General features: G+C 45.9%; 1 protein-coding gene and 1 long non-coding RNA gene across 3 annotated transcripts; one reads left to right on the top strand and one right to left on the bottom strand.

Annotated features, from left to right (window-relative positions):
- Window positions 1-73: 73 nt before the first annotated feature.
- On the top strand, window positions 74-2,597 carry LOC117040264. Its single transcript, XR_004425833.1, has 3 exons — window positions 74-353; window positions 1,990-2,101; window positions 2,498-2,597. It is a non-coding gene; the product is annotated as an uncharacterized LOC117040264 (long non-coding RNA).
- Window positions 2,589-20,150, bottom strand: CARD9 (caspase recruitment domain family member 9). 2 transcript variants are annotated; one of them, XM_033137935.1, is made up of 13 exons: window positions 20,024-20,150; window positions 17,878-18,131; window positions 15,478-15,615; window positions 14,941-15,266; window positions 13,371-13,550; window positions 12,259-12,411; window positions 11,278-11,403; window positions 10,371-10,562; window positions 8,795-8,833; window positions 6,527-6,575; window positions 5,816-5,865; window positions 5,345-5,421; window positions 2,589-3,160 (listed from the first exon to the last, which is right to left on the bottom strand). In XM_033137935.1, the coding sequence occupies exons 2-13, from the start codon at window positions 18,062-18,064 to the stop codon at window positions 3,064-3,066; spliced, it is 1,614 nt and encodes a 537-aa protein (XP_032993826.1). In that variant the 5' UTR covers window positions 18,065-18,131; window positions 20,024-20,150; the 3' UTR covers window positions 2,589-3,063. The 2 variants fall into 2 exon arrangements, with proteins under 2 accessions (XP_032993826.1, XP_032993825.1); XM_033137934.1 differs by lacking the exon at window positions 10,371-10,562 and having other exon boundaries at window positions 20,024-20,081.
- Between the last annotated feature and the right edge of the window lie 2,416 nt (window positions 20,151-22,566).

The following is a 22,566-nucleotide window of genomic DNA, read 5'->3' as shown; positions in this document are numbered from 1 at the left end:
CACTGAGCCACCCGTATTGGCCACACGGGCTGAAATCTGCAATAGCTGGTCTTGGATTTCGGACTCCGGGGCATTCCCCAGCTCTAGGTAGAGATGCTATTGCGGAATAAAGCAAGATTCTAGTCTTCATCGTTCTGAACAGAGGGCTCAATTAAATAGGAATCCACCTTTGAGCAAGTCAGACCGTTGATCTATCTAACTCAGTATTGTCTACTCTGACTGGCAGCATCTCTTCAGGGTTAAAGATAAGGGTATTTCCCAGTTTTACTTGGAGATGCTGCCATACCCTTCCACCCAAAATATAGCAAGAGCCTAGTCCTCACAGTTCTGTTCTGTTAAAAGGCTGCAAAAAAGTAGGTACATAGGGACGGCCTTAGAGTGAGTCAGACCCTTGGCTCATCATTGCCTGTACCGACTGGCAGGGGCTGAACCTGGGACCTTCACTACTGCTATGCTGTGGCTCTTTAAGAAAGAAGAAACCAAGGTTCCAGTCCTCATGCTGAATAAAGGGCTTAATTAAACATCAGCATAGGAAACTGCCTTTTACCTAGTCAGAATACTGGCCCCTCTAGCTTAATATTGCCCACACTGGTGGTGATGATTTATTAAATGTATCCGGGGTTTCAGGCAGAGGATTTATTACCAGCTCCACCTGGTGATGCTGCTGGTGCTCTCCCACTGAGCTAAAACCTCTTTTCCATTTTTTAAAAAAATGGTGCTTTTGATCAGTGTGTGGCAGGGTACTGTCCCCTGCCTTGCTACAAAGCAGGAAATACAGAATTGCAGAGTTGGAAGGTACCCTAGAGGTAGAGTCCAACACCATGCAACGTTCCAGGCTAGACTCCTTTGTGTGCAAAGCTGCTTTTCTCCGTGGTTCCCGCAACAAGAGCTCTCTCCTCTGAATTGGGGTCTCTTGTAAATCTGGGGCTCATATATATGGATGCTGGTGTGCAGAGTAATGACAAATCCTATACTTCTTGGTGGCCAAAGCAGCAAGTTGCTCACCACAGGAGCCAACTCCTAGGGGCTGAGGGGTCTGTGGCCTGCCAAAAAAAATATTTGAGGGGGCTACTGCCCCCCCCCAAGTTGATGGGCATTGCCATTCAAATGGTGTGCGTGCACGACGTCATGTGATTGATTATGTGGGGCAGGGCTTACGTACCTGCCCCCCCCAAATAAATTTTTATTCAAGTTGGCACCCCTGTTGCTCACCATGTCTGATTTTGAAATGTGCTTTCTCCTTTGAGCACAGGGATTTCTACCTTTCTTGGTTTTGGCAGAGTTGCCCCATCAATGGGTGTGGTCATGTTCAGAATATAGGGTATCTGTGGGCACAAACAAACCCTTGACCTTTCATCCCATGAAGCTGAACCTTGGAAGATTCAGAGCAGATTTTTAAAATGTGGGATAACCAGCCTCGTATAACCAAATGCTTAAGTCTACTTAGTGCATGAAGGAATTAATGCCATAGAATAAGCTGTCCTGCCAGGCTTAGCCAGGTCACTAGAGAGCCCTATCACTTGCTTGCAGCTCTGGAAATGGAGCTTATTCTTTTGGATGCTGATGAGGACACTGAAGTGGCCAGCTAAGGTCATTATGTTACAAAGAAACTTACCGGTATCTGACAGTTCAGCAGCCTCCTCCATTAAATTCCAACTCTCACCATGCACAGAACCCAAAGAATTGGAAGGGGCCTCAGGGCTTCATCTAGACTGCCCCCTCAAACCCACAGTATCATACCCAAAGCCACAATCCATATTTATACAGACAATAAGTAGAGTTTAACTGACAGTTTCCAAAGTCAAACAGAAAGGAAATGTTAAGTTCATTTTATTGTACATATTTGACAAGACTGATCTATATATAAATTAAACTATGAATGGTTTGTGTATGGGAAGTTCCTTTATCTATAGGCAAGCTCCACATACTATATTGATGTTATTAATTTGTACCTTTTCCAATGTAATCCTTCTGCATTGTCCTTCCCAGGGTGACTTTCAAAGAGTGACAATGATCTGAAACAGTGAACTCAGCACAACTGAATGACAGCCATGAACCAACAGAACAGCAGGGCTAAAGCAGAAGAATGTGGCAAGCTTAGGTAGGGATCAGATTTAACCATATTTTACTATGATTGCTCCTGCCTTGGGCTATCTCTCCTGAAGGTTGTGATGCCTGTGTGAGCCTTCTGGTGCGCAGTCCCTTTTGTGGTGGAGCTGTCACCAAGTGTAGGCCCAACAATGCTGTCAGGCATTACCATTTTCAGGTGAGCTTCAGGTTTTTTTTGGGTTTTTTACAAACTATATTGAAAAATGTTAAAGCAGCTACCAAGCAATTACCAAGTCTTCCAGGACAAATGCATGTCCAGATGTTTGTTTTTAAAATGATCATTTTAAAAATTAATGTTTATTAAATTTTAAAGCATGTATAGATGTTGTCTTGAATGCAGTAATTCATATGGCATTCAAGCAGACTTGTAAAATCTATTACATTACAGGTTAAGTTCTCATCTAGAACATTTAGATAATTTCTCCATACTGGCTGATGTGACTGAAGCAGAAGGGAAATCGCTGTACTGTTGTTAATAAAAAAAATAAATCAAGACCATACAAACCCATCTTCCTTTTTTAATTCCTCTTATCACCCTCTGATGGTGAGTTAAGTGTTCCATAAGTGCTATATTCCACCCATCTTGGGTCCAACTTTCTGTGGTGGGGTTTCAGTTATGTACCAGCAAATTCAGATGGTGCAAATGAAAGCTGATTTGGAGCTCTTGCAGATCACACCCACTTCCCCCAAAAGACTGGACTTTTTGCTACAAGGAAAATGTAGTGTGTGGAAAGTGTGAGATGATCATTCTTGGCTTTGACACAACATCTAACCTCCCCTCAAACAAATCAAAGTGAAAGCTCACTAAAGAGCCAGTGTCTAATCTTCCTACAAGTGAATCAGTTTAACAGCTCATAAAAAGTCACCTATAAATGCCCTGTGTGGGAACTAGAAACCTTGTTGTTGACAGGCCCTCCAGGATCCACAATTTATTTTTCTGCAGAGCAAACACCCTCAGGAGCCTTCAGTATCTGTGTTGTCACTGCCTGATGTGTTCTCCCAGTCCACGGTGTAGTACTTGCCCTTCTGTGCTCTCCTCAGGGCCCTCTTTCTGCAAAATTAAGGTCCAAATTTGTTTAAAGTGTGGGGGATGGGGACTTGTTGCGCCTCAGATGTTGCTGATCTACAGTTCCCTTCATCTCTGTGATGGCTGATGGGAGTTGGAACCCAACAAACTCTGAAGGAGGTGCTGGTGTCCTAACCCACCTTTGGAGTTACAGGTAGGTAGCCGTGTTGGTCTGCCATAGTCAAAACAAAATAAAAAATAAACAATTCCTTCCAGTAGCACCTTAGGGACCAACTAAGTTTGTTCTTGGTATGAGCTTTCGTGTGCATGCACACAAAAGCTCATACCAAGAACAAACTTAGTTGGTCTCTAAGATGCTACTGAAAGGAAAAGAAGTTTTTTATTTTTTATTTTGTTTCCACCTTTGGAAGCATGAGTGCCCACAGTCCTTCAGTCTAAAGAAGGTGCTGGACTCTCCTTGGTTGGAGGTTTTAAAGCAGAGGTTGGATAGCCATCTGCCAGGGATGCTTTAGTTGCAATTCCTGCATTGCAGGGGGTTAGATTAAATGACCCTGGGGTCCCTTCCAACTCTACAGTTCTATTATTCCAGAACACATGGGGAGCTGAGCTGAAGCTGGATCAGGTCACTTGCCCATCTAATCCAGCATCCTTTCCTCACAGTGGCCAACTGGGTGCTTCAATGAGAAGCCTGAAAATAGGATCTGAGTGCAGCAACTTCTGGGATTCCCATGAACTTGGGGGTATTTAGAAGCATTACTGCCTCCAACAGTTGAGGTTAGTAACCATTGGTAGCCTTATTCTCCATGAATTCATAGAATCATAGAGTTGGAAGGGACCCCAAGGTAGCCTAAGCCCCTGCAATCAACTATAATAAAGTGCAAGTGTCTCTGCGTCCAGTCCCTGTGTCCATGGGATTGCGCTACTGCGCATGTGCCCCACGGACAGCCGTTGGGACTTGGAGCGCAGAGACTTCGGGAAAGGTCGGCGTGAGGAGAAGGTGGGAGGGAGGGAGGAAGGAAGGGCGGGGCCGGCTGGCTGTCAGTAAGCGAGGAGGCGGCAAGCCAGCCAGGGAATGCCCGGACGTGAGAGCGGGAAGGGGCGGGGACGAGAGCGAGGGGGCGTGTCTGCGAGGCTGGGCGCGCGGAAGAGACCAGGTTGAGAGCGTCGACGTCGCCTCCCCCTCCCCAGCAACAGCGCCGCTCGCTTCTCGCAGCCCCGCCCGCGGCTCGAGATCGTGCAGCCGAGCGTGACGCGGTGTCCTAGCGCCCGTTAATTTAACGGGCATAATACCCACTAGTTATAAATAAAAGTCCATGATTAATCAAAATCAGCCTGATTATTACTAACCATTCCCAGAGGTTTGTGGTCACCTCATCTCATTTCTCACAAGTCTCTCTCTGCCAAATAGATTGAGGAAGACCAGAGGATAAGGCTATCCATGGCTAGCAGCCCCAATTACTATGCATTGTCTCCACTGCTGGAGGCAGCAATGCCTCTGAATCCCAGTTGCTGGACAACACAGGGCAGGGGGAACGCATCTGAAGTTTAGGGAAGTTTTTAATGTTTGATGTTTTATCGTGTTTTTATTATTCTGTTGGGAGCAGCACAGAGTACCTGGGGCAACCCACTCAAATGGGCGGCATACAAATAAAATTATCATCATCAAATCCTGCTTGCATGTTTCCTGTTGGGGCATCTGGTCAGCCATTGTGAGGACAGGATGCTGGATTAAGTAGCCTGATTCAGCAGTCAGGCTCTTCTCCTTCCTGCACTTTGTAGCAGCAACATGGGGATGGGCAGGGCCGTCTTAAGCATATCCGGCGCCGTGGTGCAAAGATCCCTCTGGCGCCCCCTCCCCACATTTCCCAGAATCGCACACTTTACTGCACTTCATGTTTGTGTGCCGGGTTTGGCTCGTTGGCTGCATGGGGGCGTGGCGCACATCCCGGGAGGGCGCGGGGCATGCTGGGGAGGGGGCAGCCGCAATGGCACGCTTTCCCAAAAGGAGGCTCTGGGCACAGCATGGCATGGCGGAGGCGGACGAGGGCGGTGAGCTGATGCTGGGAGGCGCCGCATCCAGCCTCCACCTCTTCCCTAGCGCCCTCCAGAACGTGGCGCCGTGGTTTCCCACACCACTAGCCTCTATGGCTAAGACGGCCCTGGGGATGGGTCTGCATTAGGCAAGCGTATGAGGCATGTGTGCTTTACCTCCGGTAATGCTCAAAACTGTCCTTCATTCGCCGGCGCCCCTTCTCTGTCACCTCCCCATCGAGTGGACTGCTTTCCTGGAAACACAAAGCAGAATTGGGGCCAGATTACTTTCAGCCATGCTACTCTGCTAATTTGCATGGAAGGCTCCTCCACAGCTAGAGCTAAACTCAAGGTAGGTTACAGTGAGGAGCATCAGGAAAGGTGATTTGTGTTAGATCCATTCCCAGAATTTGGCATCTGGCGAGCAGCTTGGAATCCCTGAAACTCCTGATGGGTGTACAAGTGGTAAATGCCTGGACCCCTGGAATTTTATACTGCTGTGGAGACTGGAGTGGCGTGTAACAGTGTCACTAAGGAAAATTAACAGCAATAATTTTAGACTTTTGAAAATCTAAAACAGCAATAGTCTCAAAACAGATTAAAACATATGGTATATAAATATATTATACAAATGAAAATATAAAATACCCCTGGGGATGGAAGAAGTTGGATTTTGCTGAATTGCTGGTTGGAGGATTCTGCAGAGAGATAGAGAAAGAGAGAGAAGGAAAAGGGTTAATTTTATTGACCAACTATTACCGGTACTTGCTGTTCAGAATTTAAAGCCTAGTGTACCAATGTGCATCCAGGGTTTTCTGGTGTAAGATAGGCATATGTAAAGCCACTGTATTGCCCATTTGTGAATATTAAGATCCTGGCTGCTAAACAGACCAAAGGCTTATCCAGCCCAGCCTCTTTTACCCAGTAAACAACCAGATGCCCACCTCAAGCAAGACAGGAGTGTAGAAACAATGCAGTCATAAGAACAGAAGAAAAGCCTTGCTGGATCAGATCAAAGGGGATTCTTCTAGTCCAGCTTCCTGTTCTCACAGTGGCCAACCAGATGCCCATTGTGGGAACCCTGCAAGCAGGACCCGTGCAAAAGCAATTCTCCCCTCTTGTGGTTTCCAGCACCTGGTTTTTAGAAGCATTGCTATCTGTCTCAACTGTGGCAGAGATGGCCACAAAAAGTGGTATCCTTGGTTAAAACTGTCTGTTGAGTTGCAAATGCAAGCTGCTGGCACTGTAGTCCCCATATTAGTTTTGCAAGCCCTGGCTGAGAGAAGCATTTATGAAGTGGGATACCAGAAGCAACCTAAGCAGTAGAGAGCAAGGCCAGCAGCCCTTGGAAAAACTTGCCTTTGTTTGCACCTTTCATGTCTTCATCCGGGTTTCCAAGGGGAGGAAGCTTCATGCAAGGAAAGGAGAAAGAGAGTTAACATAAGAGCCTGCAGGGTCAGGTCAGTGGCCCATCTTGCCAGCATCCTGTTGTCACAGTGGCCAATGAGATGCCAAAGAGAAACCAGCAACTAGGATTTGAGTAGAAGAGCCCTCTCCCTTCCTGCAGTTTTCAGCAACTGCTATTCAGAAGCATTACTGCCGCCAACCATGAATGGGAAAGCATAGCCATCATGGCTAGTAGCCATCAACAGCCCTCTCCTTCATGAATTTGCGCAATCCTCTTTTAAAGCCGTCCAAATTGGTGGCCACCACTGCCTCCTGGGGGAGTGAGTTTCACAGCTTAACTAAGAAGGACTTTATTTTATCTGTCCTGAATCTTCCAATATTCAGCTTCTTTGGATATCCCTGTGTTCTCTAAACTAAAAAGTCCCAAATGCTTCAACCTTTCTTGATAGGCAAGTCACTCTATCCCTTGATTATTTTGGTTGTCATTCTGTGAACCTTTTCCAATTCTAAAAAATCTTTTTCGAGAATGGGAAATAAGAGCCTCTGCATGCAAATGAACAACACTGATTTATTCTTTACCCATGAAGGAAAATAGAAAACAAAAGCAATCAGAATCAGGTACATTTTCACAGAACTTCAGCACAAGGACCTCCAGTTAATCAGTGACATACATACACACACACATACATACATACATACCGTACATACAAAAAAAAAACCCTTGAAGAAGTCCTCTCTACTAATACAGTAATCCCATTGCAGCTCAGGACCACATTTGTTTGCCCAACAACAACAAAACTGTAAACTTCAGAAGACCCTGGCTGCAGGATGAGGCCAAAGGGGGCCTATCTAATCCAGCATAATGGTCTCACATTGCCAAACATACATCCCAAAGATAAGTAGTAGCCACCATTCTAGGGTATACCGACTCTGTCCATGGAAGCTCCCTTTAGGAATCATAGGAATTTAATACTGCAACTGGATCAGGCCAAAGTGGGCTCCAGCCTTCTGTCCTCAAAGTGGCCAACCAGATGCCCATTATGGAAAACCCCCAAGCAAGATCCAAGTGCAATAGCAACTCTCCCCCTTGTGATTCCCAGCAACTGGTATTCAGAAGTAGACTTCCCCTGGGCACGTAAGTTCTGTGCTCACAAAAGACTTCCATGAGAAGGGCCCTGCACCTGGATCACGCCAAAGGGGGCTCCATCTAGTCCAGCATTCTGTTCTCACAGTGGTCTGTCATGTGCCTCATTAGGGGGCTCCTAGCCTGGATTTTGTTGACAGAAAAGGAAATGGGTTCACCCTCTCTTTTGAATTTGGCACCACATCCTCCACCTGATGTCAGGTGATGAACAAGTGGGCATAATTTCATTTATTGGTATATATATATACACCAATATATATTACTATTTTCCCAGTAGTAATGTACGGAAGTGAGAGCTGGACCATAAAGAAGGCTGATCGCCGTAGAATTGATGCTTTTGAATTATGGTGCTGGAGGAAACTCTTGAGAGTCCCATGGACTGCAAGAAGATCAAACCTATCCATTCTCAAAGAAATCAGCCCTGAGTACTCACTAGAAGGACAGATCCTGAAGTTGAGGCTCCAGTACTTTGGCCACCTCATGAGAAGAGAAGGCTCCCTAGAAAAGACCCTGATGTTGGGAAAGATGGAGGGCATAAAGAGAAGGGGACGACAGAGGATGAGATGGTTGGACAGTGTTCTCGAAGCTACTAACATGAGTTTGGCCAAACTGCGAGAGGCAGTGAAGGATAGGTGTGCCTGGCGTGCTCTGGTCCATGGGGTCACGAAGAGTCGGACACGACTGAACGACTGAACAACAATATATATAGATATAGATATAGATATATATACACACACACACATATACAGCTATTCAGAAAAAGATGTACAACATTTATACGTAAAACCATGCATAAAATAGGTTAAAATCATAAAAAGATGTATTCATTCCCTGCATAAGCATGATGGAATGCAGAAGTTTTCAGCAGGTGTTGGAAAGTTGAAACAGAAGGCATCTGCCAAAACCATTTTGTTGGCCAAATATTTAGGCTTGGTGGGCTGGAGGTTTTTCACCCCAGTCAGTTAAAGGTTATGTGCTAACCGGACCCCTGACCCTGACCCTCAGCCCCAAATGAAGCAGACAAATGACAACAGAACAGCAGAGGCACTGAGCCAAGAACATTGATCACAACTCACTTCTTGGGAGCTCCTGGAGGATTCTTCGAAATCTGAAGTCTGGAATTGCAAGATCATTGTAAAAGGTTAGGAAGTGGGAAGAATTAAATTGCGCACATTTCTAGAGAAAGTACAGCATGAACAGGTGTGACGCGTCTCATGTGGCTGTCACACCACTCACTACTGCCACTACAAAATCTCACGACAACACTCACGCTCCATGACATCTCACCGGAAATCGCCAGTGCCAATGCTAGCACTGCTTCTCTTCCAGCAACGAAGGCAGAGAAGGGAGTTGAGGAGGTGGGGTATGTATGGAACACCACCTTGGGGACTTCTGCTACCTAAGGCACCTCTTTCACCCCGCTTCATGCATGGGCCAGACCTAGGCATGAGGTTGCAGCCTTGGTGAGGGGTTAGTAGGCAGGGAAGGAAGGAAGGGGCACTGAGGCAGAATCTGAGTATCCCCTTATGCCTCTCAATGGTTGCAGGCTGTGCCATTGGAACTCTCTGTGCAGTCCTCAAGGGCCACATAGGGTACATTGGCCTCCACAGTCACTCACAGACTCACTGTTAAGACCATGTTCATGGAAGACAATCTTACTCAGCTATGAGTGATCGCCAAAGAAGAAAGAAGAAGATTGCAGCAGTCAATTCCCCAACAATCCAGGTTACTGAGACATGAAGGGCAGGAGAGGATGCAGCTACCACATCAGAGGAATGTGTTAAATTGCACTCCAGGACCTAATTCAATGAACAGTTACTCTGAAGTATGGTACATTTTCAAGCATTCTGAGGGTTTGGGGTAGTGGTTCAAGTGTCAGGCTGGAAGCAGAAACACATCCACTGGCACTTCCAACAGTAGCACATCCACTGGCACTTCCAAGCAACTGGCACCTAGAGGCTTTCTGCCTCTGACAGTGGAAGTAGAGCACAGCTATCATGGCCAGCAACCATTGTTCTCCATTAATTTGTGTAGATCCCTTTTAATGACATCCACATGAACAGCCTGCTGGATCAGACCAAAGGCTCATGTGGTCCAGCATCTTGTTCTCATGGTAGCCAGCCAGGTGCCTGTTATGCGAAGCCCACAAGCAGGGTTGAACTAGATAACCCTTGGGGTCCCTTCCAATTCTACAGTTCCATGATTCTAGGACCTGAGCGCAACAACAACACTCTACCCACTTGAGATACCCAACAGTTGGAGGAATAACATAATAAACGCCTGGGTGCTGAATCAGATGAAAGGGGGCCCATATAGTCCAGCATACTGTTCAGACAGTGGCCAACCAGGTACCTATTGTGGCAAAGCCACAAGAAGGACCCAAGTGTTACAGTAACTCTCCTTATCTGCAATTCCCAGCAACTGGTACTCAGAGGCAGACTGCCCATGGGCAAGGAGGTTCTGCTGTCTCGAGAAACAGTACCTACTTAAGAAAAGGCTGTTGGATCAGGCCAGTGGGGGTACCTATTCCAGCATCCTGTCTTAACTGGTATATTCAGAAGCATTGCTGCCTCCCCTTAACATGGTGGAAGGGAACAGGCTCATGGATAGAGACACACCAACCAGAGGCAGTGCCTGGAAGAGCTAGCCTACCAATGCCGAAGGGTCGAGGTGCAACCTCTTCAACTTGGCTTCAGTGCTGAGCAGCTGCCCCTCTTTCTGGAAGAGCTGCAGCTGCAGCTCATCGCATCTCTCGCCCAGCTCCCGAATCTGCTTCCGGTAGAGATCCTTGTCCATCAGGCTCTTGGAGAACTGCTTATGGAATCCCTCTTGGGTCAGGAGGGCCTAGCAAGGTGTGGGTGGGTGGAGAGAAGATTATGATTATTATTGTTGTTATGAGTTAGGAATGTGACTGCTCAGAACTCTCTCCATCTAGACCCAGGTTGTATATATGTATAAAAAAACAATATATCATAAAAACACCGGTCTCCACTGTGCCTCAATAGCCAAAAGGAAAAACAGACCCGGGTAAATGCACCTGGAACCCCTGGAATCTCATACCACTCAGAGATTGGGGTGGCATGTAACATTATTATTACGCCCTTCCTCAAAAAGGAGGCCAGCTGAGTGAAAAAAACCACAGTAAAATATTCTTTCATTAATTTTTATTAACATTATTTTGATTGATTACCTGTCCTTACGCCTAAGGTCCCAAGGTGGGTTACAACAATCCAAAACACATCAAAAACAATGTCAAAAGACTTACAATTACTATTGTTCATTTGGGGGCAGAATACCAGTTGCTGGAAGCCACAGGAGGGAAAAGGGCTTTGTGCTCAGGTCCTACTTCTAGGGTTCCTTTTGGGGCATCTGGTTGGCACTGTGAGGACAGGAGGCTGAGATAGGTGGGCCTCTTTGGCCTGATCTAGCAGGCTCTGCTTACGTTCTTATGGAACCTCCAGGCCCAGAGGTAGTGTATATTGATTCCTAGCTTCTTAAGGGTATTTGGCCATTTTTTGAGTGGAGAGGTGCAAGGGGACATTGCCCTGGCAGCCCCTACCTGATCTCTTTCAGAAGCCACCTCCTCCATCTGTTTCAGGATGACCTCAATGCGGTCCTGGTATATCTGAGCATCGTTCTGCAGGGATGCACACTTCAGCTCCAGCATCTCCTTCTCCTCCACAAGCTGCCAACACAAGTACAGAAGGCATTGGAAGGCCAGCAATAGAGATTTCTCCTGTGCCACAGAGGTTGGATGGCAACCAGTCTTCTGTTGGAATTCCTGCATGCACAGGGTAGGACTAGATGACTCTATGAAGTCCTTCTCAACTCTACAGTTTTATGAATTTGCACACACACCAGAATAATATGTGGATTGGGACATTAAATATCATTTGCAGTTTGCACTTCCTCATATTCTGGAGCATTATTTGGGGGGGATGTACCAGAATGTGTTTTGAAATGCATATTTCAGGATAAAATCTGTTCATATATGTATTTAAATGCTGTTATTTATATGATGGAAATTGTTAAGAAGATATATTGATTATATTTAATCCTCTGGCGCCCCAGATGTGTGGGTTAACATCAAAGGAAAATGGATGCAAGCCCATATTCCAAAGCATGGGGCAAGCCTAGACTTTCTGACAGGAGAAAGCCCCCTAGCAGAATTTAATTCTCAGCCATAGTGAAGCATAGGAATGGGCTATTAAACCTCATTTATACAGTTAAGCTGCATGAAGCAGCTGATCCACCTTTTATCCCTCCTGCAATGAAATAAATGCTTTACTTACTTATTTGAGGACACAGTCATGCATTATCCTATGCAACCACAATAAGAAATGCATGTAAAAATATGGGTAGAAATGCAGCAGGTTAGCTTCTGACACATGTCTGAAGCTGCTACATTAAAGATGGAGTTCATGCAAATGTGGAACAGGTATTATGTGGCACCTGTAGTATCAAATCATGTGCTTCCTCATTCCTCTCCCTACACACATACCCCACACCCCCAGAAAGGGGCCCCCAGCCAGCCACCTACTTTATCCCGCTTGTCCTCTGTCCGCCGAAGCATCTGGCGCAGGTCATAGATGGTGTTGACCAGCTTCTGGTGCTCCCCCAGCATCTGTGTCCGCTCTGCCTGCAGGGCCTGAATGGAGATGTCCTCATCCTCAGAACCACCTGTCTTGGTGACCTTGGAGCAGAAAGAGAAAAATACATGTAAGGCCCATCTTTCTCAGTAACAGAGTATTTGCCTGGCATGGAGAAGATGCCTAGATAGACTATGTGTGTGGCAGCTTTCTATACAGTCATACCTCGGGTGACATACGCTTCGGGCTGCGCATTTCCGGGTTGCGCATCACGTCAAACCCGGAAGTACCAGAATGGGTTACTTCCAGGTTTCAGCGCATGCACAGAAGCGCAAAATCACACTTTGCGCATGCGCAGAAGCGCTGAATCGCAACCCACGCATGCACAGATGTGACACTGCGGGTTGCGAACATGCCTCCCGCACAGTTCACATTCGCAACCCGAGTGTCCACTGTATTGCTATCTAATTCAGCCTTTCATTCTGAATTGTGAGGACTAGAATCTCATTTTTTTAAGGGAAGGACTGTAGCTTCGTGGAAGAGCATCTGCCTTGCATGCAGAATGTTGCAGGCTCAATACTCGGTGACATCCCAAAGCAGAGCTGGGAATATCCCTTACCTGAAACCCTGATGGGCTATGATGGCCTGGTCCAGCTGCTAGGTTTTTCTTAAGGTGGCCTGTTTTGATAGCAGAACCTTCATGGTCAGGGACACTCCACCTCTGAATACTGGATAATGGGAAACAACAACCAGAAAGTTGCTGTTTCACTCAGGTCCTGCTTGGGGACTTCCCATTGGGGCATCTGGATGGCCCCTGTGAGGACTGGATGTTGGACTGGATGGGCATCATTGGCCTCATCTGGCAGGGCTCTGCTTATGTTTTTATAGAACCTCCAGATTCCCAGGTTCTCGGGGACATTTGGCCACTGTGAGAGCAGGATGCTGGGCTATGATGAGCCCTCTTTGGTCTGATCTACCTGCCTCTGGGATCTCCCTCCCTTTTCATTTGTCATTTTCATTCATTCATTCATTCATTTACCTACCTACCTGGCACTGTGCCTACCTGCAGGGTGCTCTCCAGCTCCTTGTTCTTAGCCAGGAGCAGTTCCTTCTCCCGCTGTATCTCCCACACCACCTCATGGCTGGGACGCTGTTCAATCGCGTGCTTGAGCTTGAGGGTGTGCTTCCTCTCCAGGCGGCAGTCATCCTCTGCCTTCATCAGGCTGTGCCTCAGACAGTCAATCTGAGCAGAGGGAAGCAAAGCCCATGGAGGGGGACAGACGAAAAGGATACATAGAATTGTGGGGCTGGAATAGACCACCAAGAGTCATCTAGTCCAGCCTCCTGCCATACAGAAATCATGGCTAAAGAATCCCGGACAGATGGTTGAATTGAGATGTTTTGGGAGTAGAATGAAACCTTGGATACAGAGATATAAAGACATCCTTAGCTGGCAGCGATAGAGCTGAGAGAGAAAGGACTCTTGTGTACAACTTGGAGTAAATTCCGAGGGAAAAGCTATCAAACCTCTGGTTTTTTTATTGGGAAAAGAATGGAAGGGTCATTTTAAAATCATTATGGAAAACCCCAGCAAATATAACAGGAAATGAGAATGGGCAGTACAGAACTGGGTATGAATTAATGAATACATACATAGCAAGGGAAGAACTACGGAATGCTATTTTAATATATGAGCACAGCAGAGAGACTATTGTGTGAACAAAGATGGAAAGACTTATTGTTTAATATGGTTAAACACTGGAGACAAAGTTGATATGTTTGAGTAGAGAAAAACCATTGTTGACACTTATTAACAACAAAAATTAGAGAGCACCTTTTGGGCTTTTTGTGTAAAAAGGAAAATGAATTAATTTGAGACATTGCAGTCAGAAGATTGAGAAAATTTTGCCCAACAGAAAGTAGATCAGTTGGATGTCATTCTAGAGTGAATTTTTGAATAAATTATTTTACATAACTGACAGAAAATTGGAAGTCCTTTTTATTTTTCTTCTTCTTTTCTTTCTTTCCTTTTTTCTATTTTTTTGTTTTCTTTTGGTGTCCTCTGCTTTGAGCCATTTTGGGGGTCCAAAGATTGCACACACATGTAGGTAATGGATGGTGAGATGTAGGGAAGGGAAGACCTCCCAGAATAAGAGACTGGGAGCAGAAAGGAAAGCTCCCAGGTGAGTGCTGGGAGGTTTCACCACTTTCTGTGTGAGGCAAGGGTTAAGAACTACTTTTGAAAGAGGACTCTGTGTTTCATTTTCTCTTTCTCTGTTTTAATTTCATTTATTTTATATTTTTTTATTATGAAAAATCTTCAATAAAATCTTATTTTGAAAAAAGAATGAATCCTGAACAGATGGTCATCCGATCTCTGTTTTAAAACTTCCAGCAAAGGAGAGCCGGCCACCTTTTGAGGTGACAGAATCATAGAACTGTAGAATCAGGAGGGACTCCCAAGCATCATGTAGCCTGGAAGAATCCCTGCAGATGCCCATTGATGCATTTCTTCTCTATCACCCCGAGCCACGTTTCAAGAACCAACCCTTTTCTCCCTGCCCTGCTCTGCTTTAACTCCTACACCCTACTCCCACTCCTCAGCTGCCACAGATGGTAAGATGGTTACCAACCTCCAGTTGCAGGTCCCGGTTCTTCATGAGTGCCACATTCTTCTCCTCACTCTGCCGAGCATAGCGCATGGCCAGCTCGTAGTTCTCGTCCTTGCAGCACTTGAGCTCCCGGCTCAGGCTGTCACGCTCCTCCTTCATCTTGTGGGCCCGCTCCTGGTGCTTGCGCAGGACGCTGTCCCGCACCCTCATCTCCCTGATGACATCCTCCTTGGCCCTGAGCAGGACACCCGTCTCCTGGAGCTTCCGCCGCTCCTCACGCACAGCATTCTGGAGCTTGGAGATCTCGCTCATCAGCAGCTCGGTCAGGCTGGACTCCCCAGCTGTGTCTGTGGGGAGGAAATAGAATTGTAGAGTTGGAAAAGGCAGTCAAGGGTCATCTAGCCCAACCCTCTGCAAAGCATGAATAGCATTCCATCAACCCCATACTCTCAGCATGTCATTTTGGGGTTGCCAGGATCAGCATCTCTCACCTATTAGCGATCACGGATAGGCAAGGGAAGGGTGTTTAAACCCACCAGCAAAATTTACTATATTCACCTATAATCATTGAGAAAACCCGGGTGGGCTCGTTGCCTGTGATTTTCTTGTAGAGGTGAGGATAGTAGAGCTCCAGGCTCTCAAGAAAGGCCACGAAGCCCTTCTGACCTGTCCGCTGAAGAATGTCAAGGAGTACCCCTGAAAAAAACATGGAAGAAAATGATATTTAGCCTAAGGTATCAAAAACTAGGTTGGAGGATGTGTAGGGGATACGTAGTCAAATCTAACAGTGCCTATTCTAGCTAGTTCACATGTGAATGAGTTAAGACCAAGGGGCTATATTGGTGATAGGCAGACTCAGACCATAGAAATGTAATTGGTACATTTTCCCTCCTCTCCTGGGAGAGAAGAAGAAAAAAGTATTTGCTGCTTCTTCCCCCTCTCTCTTCAACCAGCCATTAAGGGGGATGTGCCTCCACTTGATCCAGCATGAGGCACATGACTGAAGCTGTTTCTGCTCTAAACACAAGTATTTTATCTGCATGTACTTTTAATGCTGTTGCTACTAACAGCAAATGCTTAACTGTGAGTAAACTACCGGTATATGTTTTAAGCTTACTTTTCAATCTGTAACCTGTTTTTTTGATAAACAGGGTAACAAAGGGGGAGATCAGCCTAATGACTAATTCCTATGCTTTCAATTAAACTGCCTAAAACTCTGCCCTGCCCTGCACTTTTAAACGTAAGCAGTAAACAGATCCCTTTGTCTGTTAATCCACACATGTGGGGGATTAAATCAGAACCAGTGAAGGCGGTGAAGGTCCTGTGTGAGTGCCTGGAGGCTGTTGGAAGATGGATGGCGGCTAACAGATTGAGGTTGAATCCTGACAAGACAGAAGTACTGTTTTTGGGGGACAGGAGGCGGGCGGGTGTGGGGGACTCCCTGGTCCTGAATGGGGTAACTGTGCCCCTGAAGGACCAGGTGCGCAGCCTGGGAGTCATTTTGGACTCACAGCTGTCCATGGAAGCGCAGGTTAATTCTGTGTCCAGGGCAGCTGTCTACCAGCTCCATCTGGTACGCAGGCTGAGACCCTACCTGCCCGCGGACTGTCTTTCCAGAGTGGTGCATGCTCTGGTTATCTCCCGCTTGGACTACTGCAATGCGCTCTACATGGGGCTACCTTTGAAGGTGACCCGGAAACTGCAATTAATCCAGAATGCGGCAGCTAGACTGGTGACTGGGAGTGGCCGCCGGGACCACATAACACCGGTCCTGAGAGATCTGCATTGGCTCCCAGTACGTTTCCGAGCACAATTCAAAGTGTTGGTGTTGACCTTTAAAGCCCTAAATGGCCTCGGTCCTGTATACCTGAAGGAGCGTCTCCACCCCCATCGTTCAGCCCGGACACTGAGTTCCAGCACCGAGGGCCTTCTGTCTGTTCCCTCACCGCGAGAAGCAAAGCTACAGGGAACCAGGCAGAGAGCCTTCTCGGTAGTGGCGCCCGCCCTGTGGAACGCCCTCCTATCAGGGGTCAGAGAGATAAACAACTACCTGTCATTTAGAAAATACCTGAAGGCAGCCCTGTTTAGAGAAGTTTTTAATTTGTGACTTTGTATTGTATTTTAATATTTGTTGGAAGCCGCCCAGAGTGGCCGGGGAGACCCAGCCAGATGGGCGGGGTATAAACAATAAATTATTATTATTATTATTATTATTATTATTATTATTATTATTATTATTATTATAGAATATAGTTAAGTATATTCCCTCACCTACCTAATAAAATAAATCAGGATTGCTGTGAGTATCTCAGAACCTCAAAAAAAATTCCTGACACTGGCCTGGTTTACTCATTTATTTATTTCATAAAATTTATACAGCACTTGATTGTAAAAGCAATCAGACCTCAGAACAGTTTTCAAAAAGATAAAACAAGAAAATAAATATAAATTTAAACCATACAAAAATATACTAAAATGGATTAAAAATTACACCCACTTTCTAAACATCTAAACAGGCTTGTCTAAAAAAATGTTTTTAGCAAAAACTGAAATGAGTACAAAAAAGTTGCCTGCCTGGTATCAATAGGCAGGGAGTTCCAAAGTACAGATGCCGCCACAGTAAATGACCGAGTTCTTACAAATGTGGAACAGGTGTTTTGTGGCACATGTGGTAGTGCCAATTCTGCCGATCTGAGTGGTCAAGTGGGCACATGTGGGGTAAGGTGATCTCGAAGGTAAACTAGTCCCAAGTGGAGTAAACCTAGTCAGATCATGGGACGAGGGGCAGATCTGCACCATACCATTAAAGCACATGGCTTTCCCCAAAGAATCCAGGAAACAGTAGTCTAATGGTACTGAAAATAGTAGGTCTGTTTAAGGGGGAAACTCCTGTGATTTTTTTTTTTTTGTGGGAAGCTATGTGCAAGGCTAGTGGTGAGTGAGCTATTGAAAATTTACCTGCTTTCCTTTTCCTGATCACAAGGCTGGGGTCATTAAGGATCTGTTCCTCATCGTCGTGGTTGATGACTTTGCACTGGCGGAGGTAAGGGGTTATCCTGGACGGGTCAACCACTGAAATCAGCTTTACACGGTAGTTCTCCAAGTTATTCCAGCAGCTTTCATTGTCATCATCCGGCTCAGACATGGCAGAGGGCAAAATAAAGAGTGCCTTCCGCTCTTCCAAAAGTGCTGGGGGAAGGTACAGATGTGCCCTGGAAGGTCAGCGAAATAAGGTTTCCATCCTGTACTTGTCACAAACGGTGCCATTTCTGTTCTGCTGCAATTCAGCTTCTGCTAAATCTACATGTAATTTTTCACTATCTATTATGGCCAAAACTAACATATTGTTATATGCCACCCCAATTTCTGAGCCGCGTTGAGACTCCAAGGGTTCCAGGCACTCACCCAGGGTTCAGTTTCATTGGAATGAAGGTGAGCAAAGACCATAGGCGCCAAGTTCCATTGGGGGTCCATTAGTCACAGTTTTGGATCAAGCACGGAGCAAGCAGTGTCTCCAGCTTCCAATCTGCTTCCAGCTCAGTTCATACACACCTCTCTGGCTCTTGTTCTCCTGCCTAGCAGCTACACTAATATTTAGTATGTATGTATGTGGGGTTTTATGCCAGTGCCACTTATGTAGGCTCTCTATTCATTTATTTTATATGTATAATGTCTCACATCAAATGTAAAAAAGGACTATACAACTTGAAAAAAGACAATGCACATTTTTTGTGAACCATTAATATCTTTAATAAAAAGTATTTTTAAAAAGCAACAAACACACAGCTCCTAAAACAGAGAGAAGGCTTCCCCCTGCAGAGTTGGACACCCTCAGCCTGGCCCTTTTCTGCTTCAGCTTCCTTACCTACAGATCAGGAACAACCACAAGATGCGTCACCCACACCCTGGTTTAGATTTGCATGTTTGGAGAAAACAGCAGAGAAAGAGCAAGCAGGAAACTTCCCCAAATTGCTTCTGACCTCAAAGGTGGACTTATGACACAAATGACATCCTTCTCCCTCCCCTGACTCAGCAATTCTAAATGGCAATTTTAGCTTTTCCCACTTCCAGATGTTTTCCTGACTTCCATTCTTCACATTTCCAGTTTGTTATATTTTAAGTTTCTGTAAAATATTAGTCCTTGTGGTTCTGAACAAGAGGCTGAATTAAATAGGAACATAGGAATCTGCCTTATACAGACTGAATTGGTTCATCTATTTTGGTCCATCTGCACTGACTGGTGTAGGTTTCTTGTTCTACATGCAAAGCAGGTGCTTTCCCACCTAAGCTGCAGTCTTTCCCCTAAAACCAACTTAAGATTCTATTCCTCAGTTTTGAAAAAAAATAGGAATATAGGAAGCTACCTTACTCAGAATTAGGCTCAGCCAGCTCTGTGCTTTCGACACTGGCTGGCAGCAGCTCTCCATGGTTTCAATTAAGGAGTGTTTCCCAGCCCTACACTAAGATCCCATTGGGACTTTCTGCATGCAAAGCCAGTGCTTCACCACTGAGCTACAGGCTCCCTCCCTTCCAAATGTAGCAAACAAGCCCTGCCAGCAACCCGAAGCCAAATTCAAAATACTACTAAAAAAACCCACAATGCATACCTTCCAACATTTCTCTGATGAAAATAGGCACGCGTTGTTGTTGTTGTTGTTGTTGTGGTTGTTGTTGTTCATACCCCACCCATCTGACTGGATTGCCCCAGCCACTCTGGGTGGCTTCCAACATACCGGTATATAAAAACATAATTAAACATTAAACATTTAAAAACTTCCCAATACAGGGCTGCCTTCAGATGCAGAAGGCTCCAGGTTCAATCCCCAACAGCATCTCCAAGTAGGGCTGGGAATGTTTCCTGCCTGAAACCCTGGAGAGCTACTGCCAATCAGTGTAGACAACAAGGGTCTGGCTCAGTACAAGGCAGCTTCCTATGCTCCTATATTCCCACACACCTGTCCTAATAGAAATCTCAGAAAGCCTTTGGCTACTAGCCATGTCCTCTCCTTTCCCCAGGCAACCTCCACTCCAAAAAGATGTGTGTGAGAGGTTTCGGTTTCCCTCTTCCCTTTTCCCATGCTCAAAGCAATGAACTTCCACTCACCTTCTGAACAGAGGCTCCCCAAAGACCCCCCTGGGAGTGGCCCAGCAGCCCCTCTGCCACGCTGAGACTTTGTCTTGGGTAAAGGAAAGAAGGCCAGCTGGCAAGCAAGGCAGGGCACAAAAGGGGAACTGGCCAAGGCAGCGAGAAACAGAACACCCACCCCCCTGGGGAAGAGGAAGTTGCAGGCCAGGACAGTGTGGGAATCTGAATTGCATTTCCGTGCTATCTGGAGACAACCCCGTGGCCTGGTGAGTTTCCAGTGTTTGTCTTGCATGTCTGTCAAAAGCTTTTGCAATGCAGGGGTTGGACTAGATGTCCTTCTGTACAATTCAGTGTCCAGATTTGAGTGCAAACCATCTCAGCACACACATCATACATTTAACACATATGGCTACCCACCCACCCCCACCAAGAATCCTGGGAATGAATAGTTTAAGGATGCTGGGAACTGTAGCTCTGGGGCAGGGGGTAAAGCATAGTTCCCAAGATTCTTGGATGAAGCTGCAGGGTTTCAATATAGTTCTACATGCCACCCCAATCTTTAAGTGGTATGAGATTTCAGGAGTTCCAGGAGCTTTCCCAGGGTTCCTACAGAAATCAGGAACAGCCTCCTCCCCCCCCCCCACACAAACACTAATAAGAATATGTTGTGGATAGGATCTATGTTATCTTATGGTTGCTTTAAATATGCACACCATTTTTTCAGGGCAGAGGTAATTATAACTATATAATAAGTTCTTGTATTATACATTAATATTATATGTTTTAATATATAATTATTATAATAGTATATAATATCATGGAACTGTAGGGTTGGAAGGCTCATTTAGACAAAATTCCTGACAGGTGTGTTTAAAAACCTCTTAGGAAGGAGAGTCCACCACTTTCCGAGGGAGTCAATTCTACTGTCAGACAGCTCTTACTGACAAAATGTTTTTCCTGATATTTAGTCAGAATCTCTTTTTGCTACTTGAAACCCTTGGTTCAGGTCCTGCCCGCCAGAGCGGGAGAAAACAAGCTTGCTCCATCTTCCATGGAACAGCCCTTGAGATATTTGAAAATGGCTATCGTATCTCCTCTCGGTCTCTCTTTCCCAGACTAAAAATACCAAACTCCCTCAACCATTCCTCATAAGGCTTTGTTTCCAGACCCTTTATCATCTTGGTCACCCTCCTCTGCATGTTTCAGCTTGTATGTATTATATAATGTTCAGGCTCAGGAGTAGAGCTCTTGCCTGGGCTTCCTCCTCTACTTCCCTCTGCACATGTTCTCAGTTCAGCCTCACTGGATTCTTGCCAGTGGAATTTGGATCATAAATCATTTTCAGACTTGGGGCCTGGAGGTTTCAGAAACAGCCATCATAGCTTAGTGGGCAGAGCAACTGCTTTGCATGCCTAAGGTCCCTGGTTCAGCCACCAACAGGATCTAGGTAGGATTAGTGAAGACTACTTCTCTGAAACTGCCAGTCATTGCAAAAAACCCTGTGCCAAATGGACTCTGCTAGGCAGTTTCCTACGTAATCACTTCAAACAGCTCTTTATTCAGAACCATGAGGATTAGCATCTGGACTTTTTCTGGAGGGAATGCCCCTTAACTCACAGGAAAGGGCCATAGCAGTTGTGGGCAGAGCAGCTCCTTTGCATGCAGAAGGCCCCAGTTTCAACCCCCAGGGGCAGCTCCAGTTCTGGTGGGTAGAGAATAACACCCTCGCCCCCCCCCCCCAAAAGGAGAAACAACCCTAGACAGCCACTGAGGATCCTGGTAGAGGTTTTTTTCTTTAGAAAAAAGGAGTAAGAACTTTTTGCACAAAGCATACAAACCTACCTCGCTCCCCTCTTCTGTGGTCCAAATATATTAGAATCATAGAATTGTAGAGTTGTAAAGGTCCCCCAAGGGTCATCAAGTCCAACCCCCTTCAATGCAGAAACCACAGCTAAATAATCAATGGCAGATTTATTTATTATTTATTTTTAGTTCATAGAATTTATTGCTTGATTGTAAAACAAAAACACTTCAAAGCATTTTACAGGAAAATAACAAAATCAATTAAACATGTACAACAGTACAAATATACAAAACCAATTAACTGCAGTGCAAGATCCTCTGGTCTGGTGTTTTTAAAGGGCCTAATAATAGAGAACTATTTAAACCCCCACCACAGCCATCAAGAAATCTTATGCTGATGGGGTGTCAGGGAACCGCCCTCGGCAGGGCAGGAGGTCTTGTCGATATACCGAGAACCCAGACACCTCCTCAGTAGTGAGACCTCCTGAAGCGGAAAGAGTTGCACATACTCCAGCGGGGAGGGGCAGGCTGGAAACAGCCAGGCGGGGCAAGGGCTTGGAGATGTTGCTGAGAGCCCCAACACGCCTCATGAGTTTCGCTCTGAGGGGAGCACGGCACTTCCGTCGCCCCAGTTGCGCAGAGGGGTCAAAAGGAGACAGGGGAGGCAGCGCTTTGGGGTGCCAAAATTCTTATGTTGGGGTCGCAGCCAGAAACTAGGGCGGTCATGTTTTCGCGTTCTCTGCACTGTAAATAGTCTG

This window comes from Lacerta agilis, chromosome Z (assembly GCF_009819535.1).
Source record: "Lacerta agilis isolate rLacAgi1 chromosome Z, rLacAgi1.pri, whole genome shotgun sequence".
Lineage (NCBI taxonomy): Eukaryota > Metazoa > Chordata > Lepidosauria > Squamata > Lacertidae > Lacerta > Lacerta agilis.
This window is presented reverse-complemented; position numbering and strand designations above follow the sequence as displayed.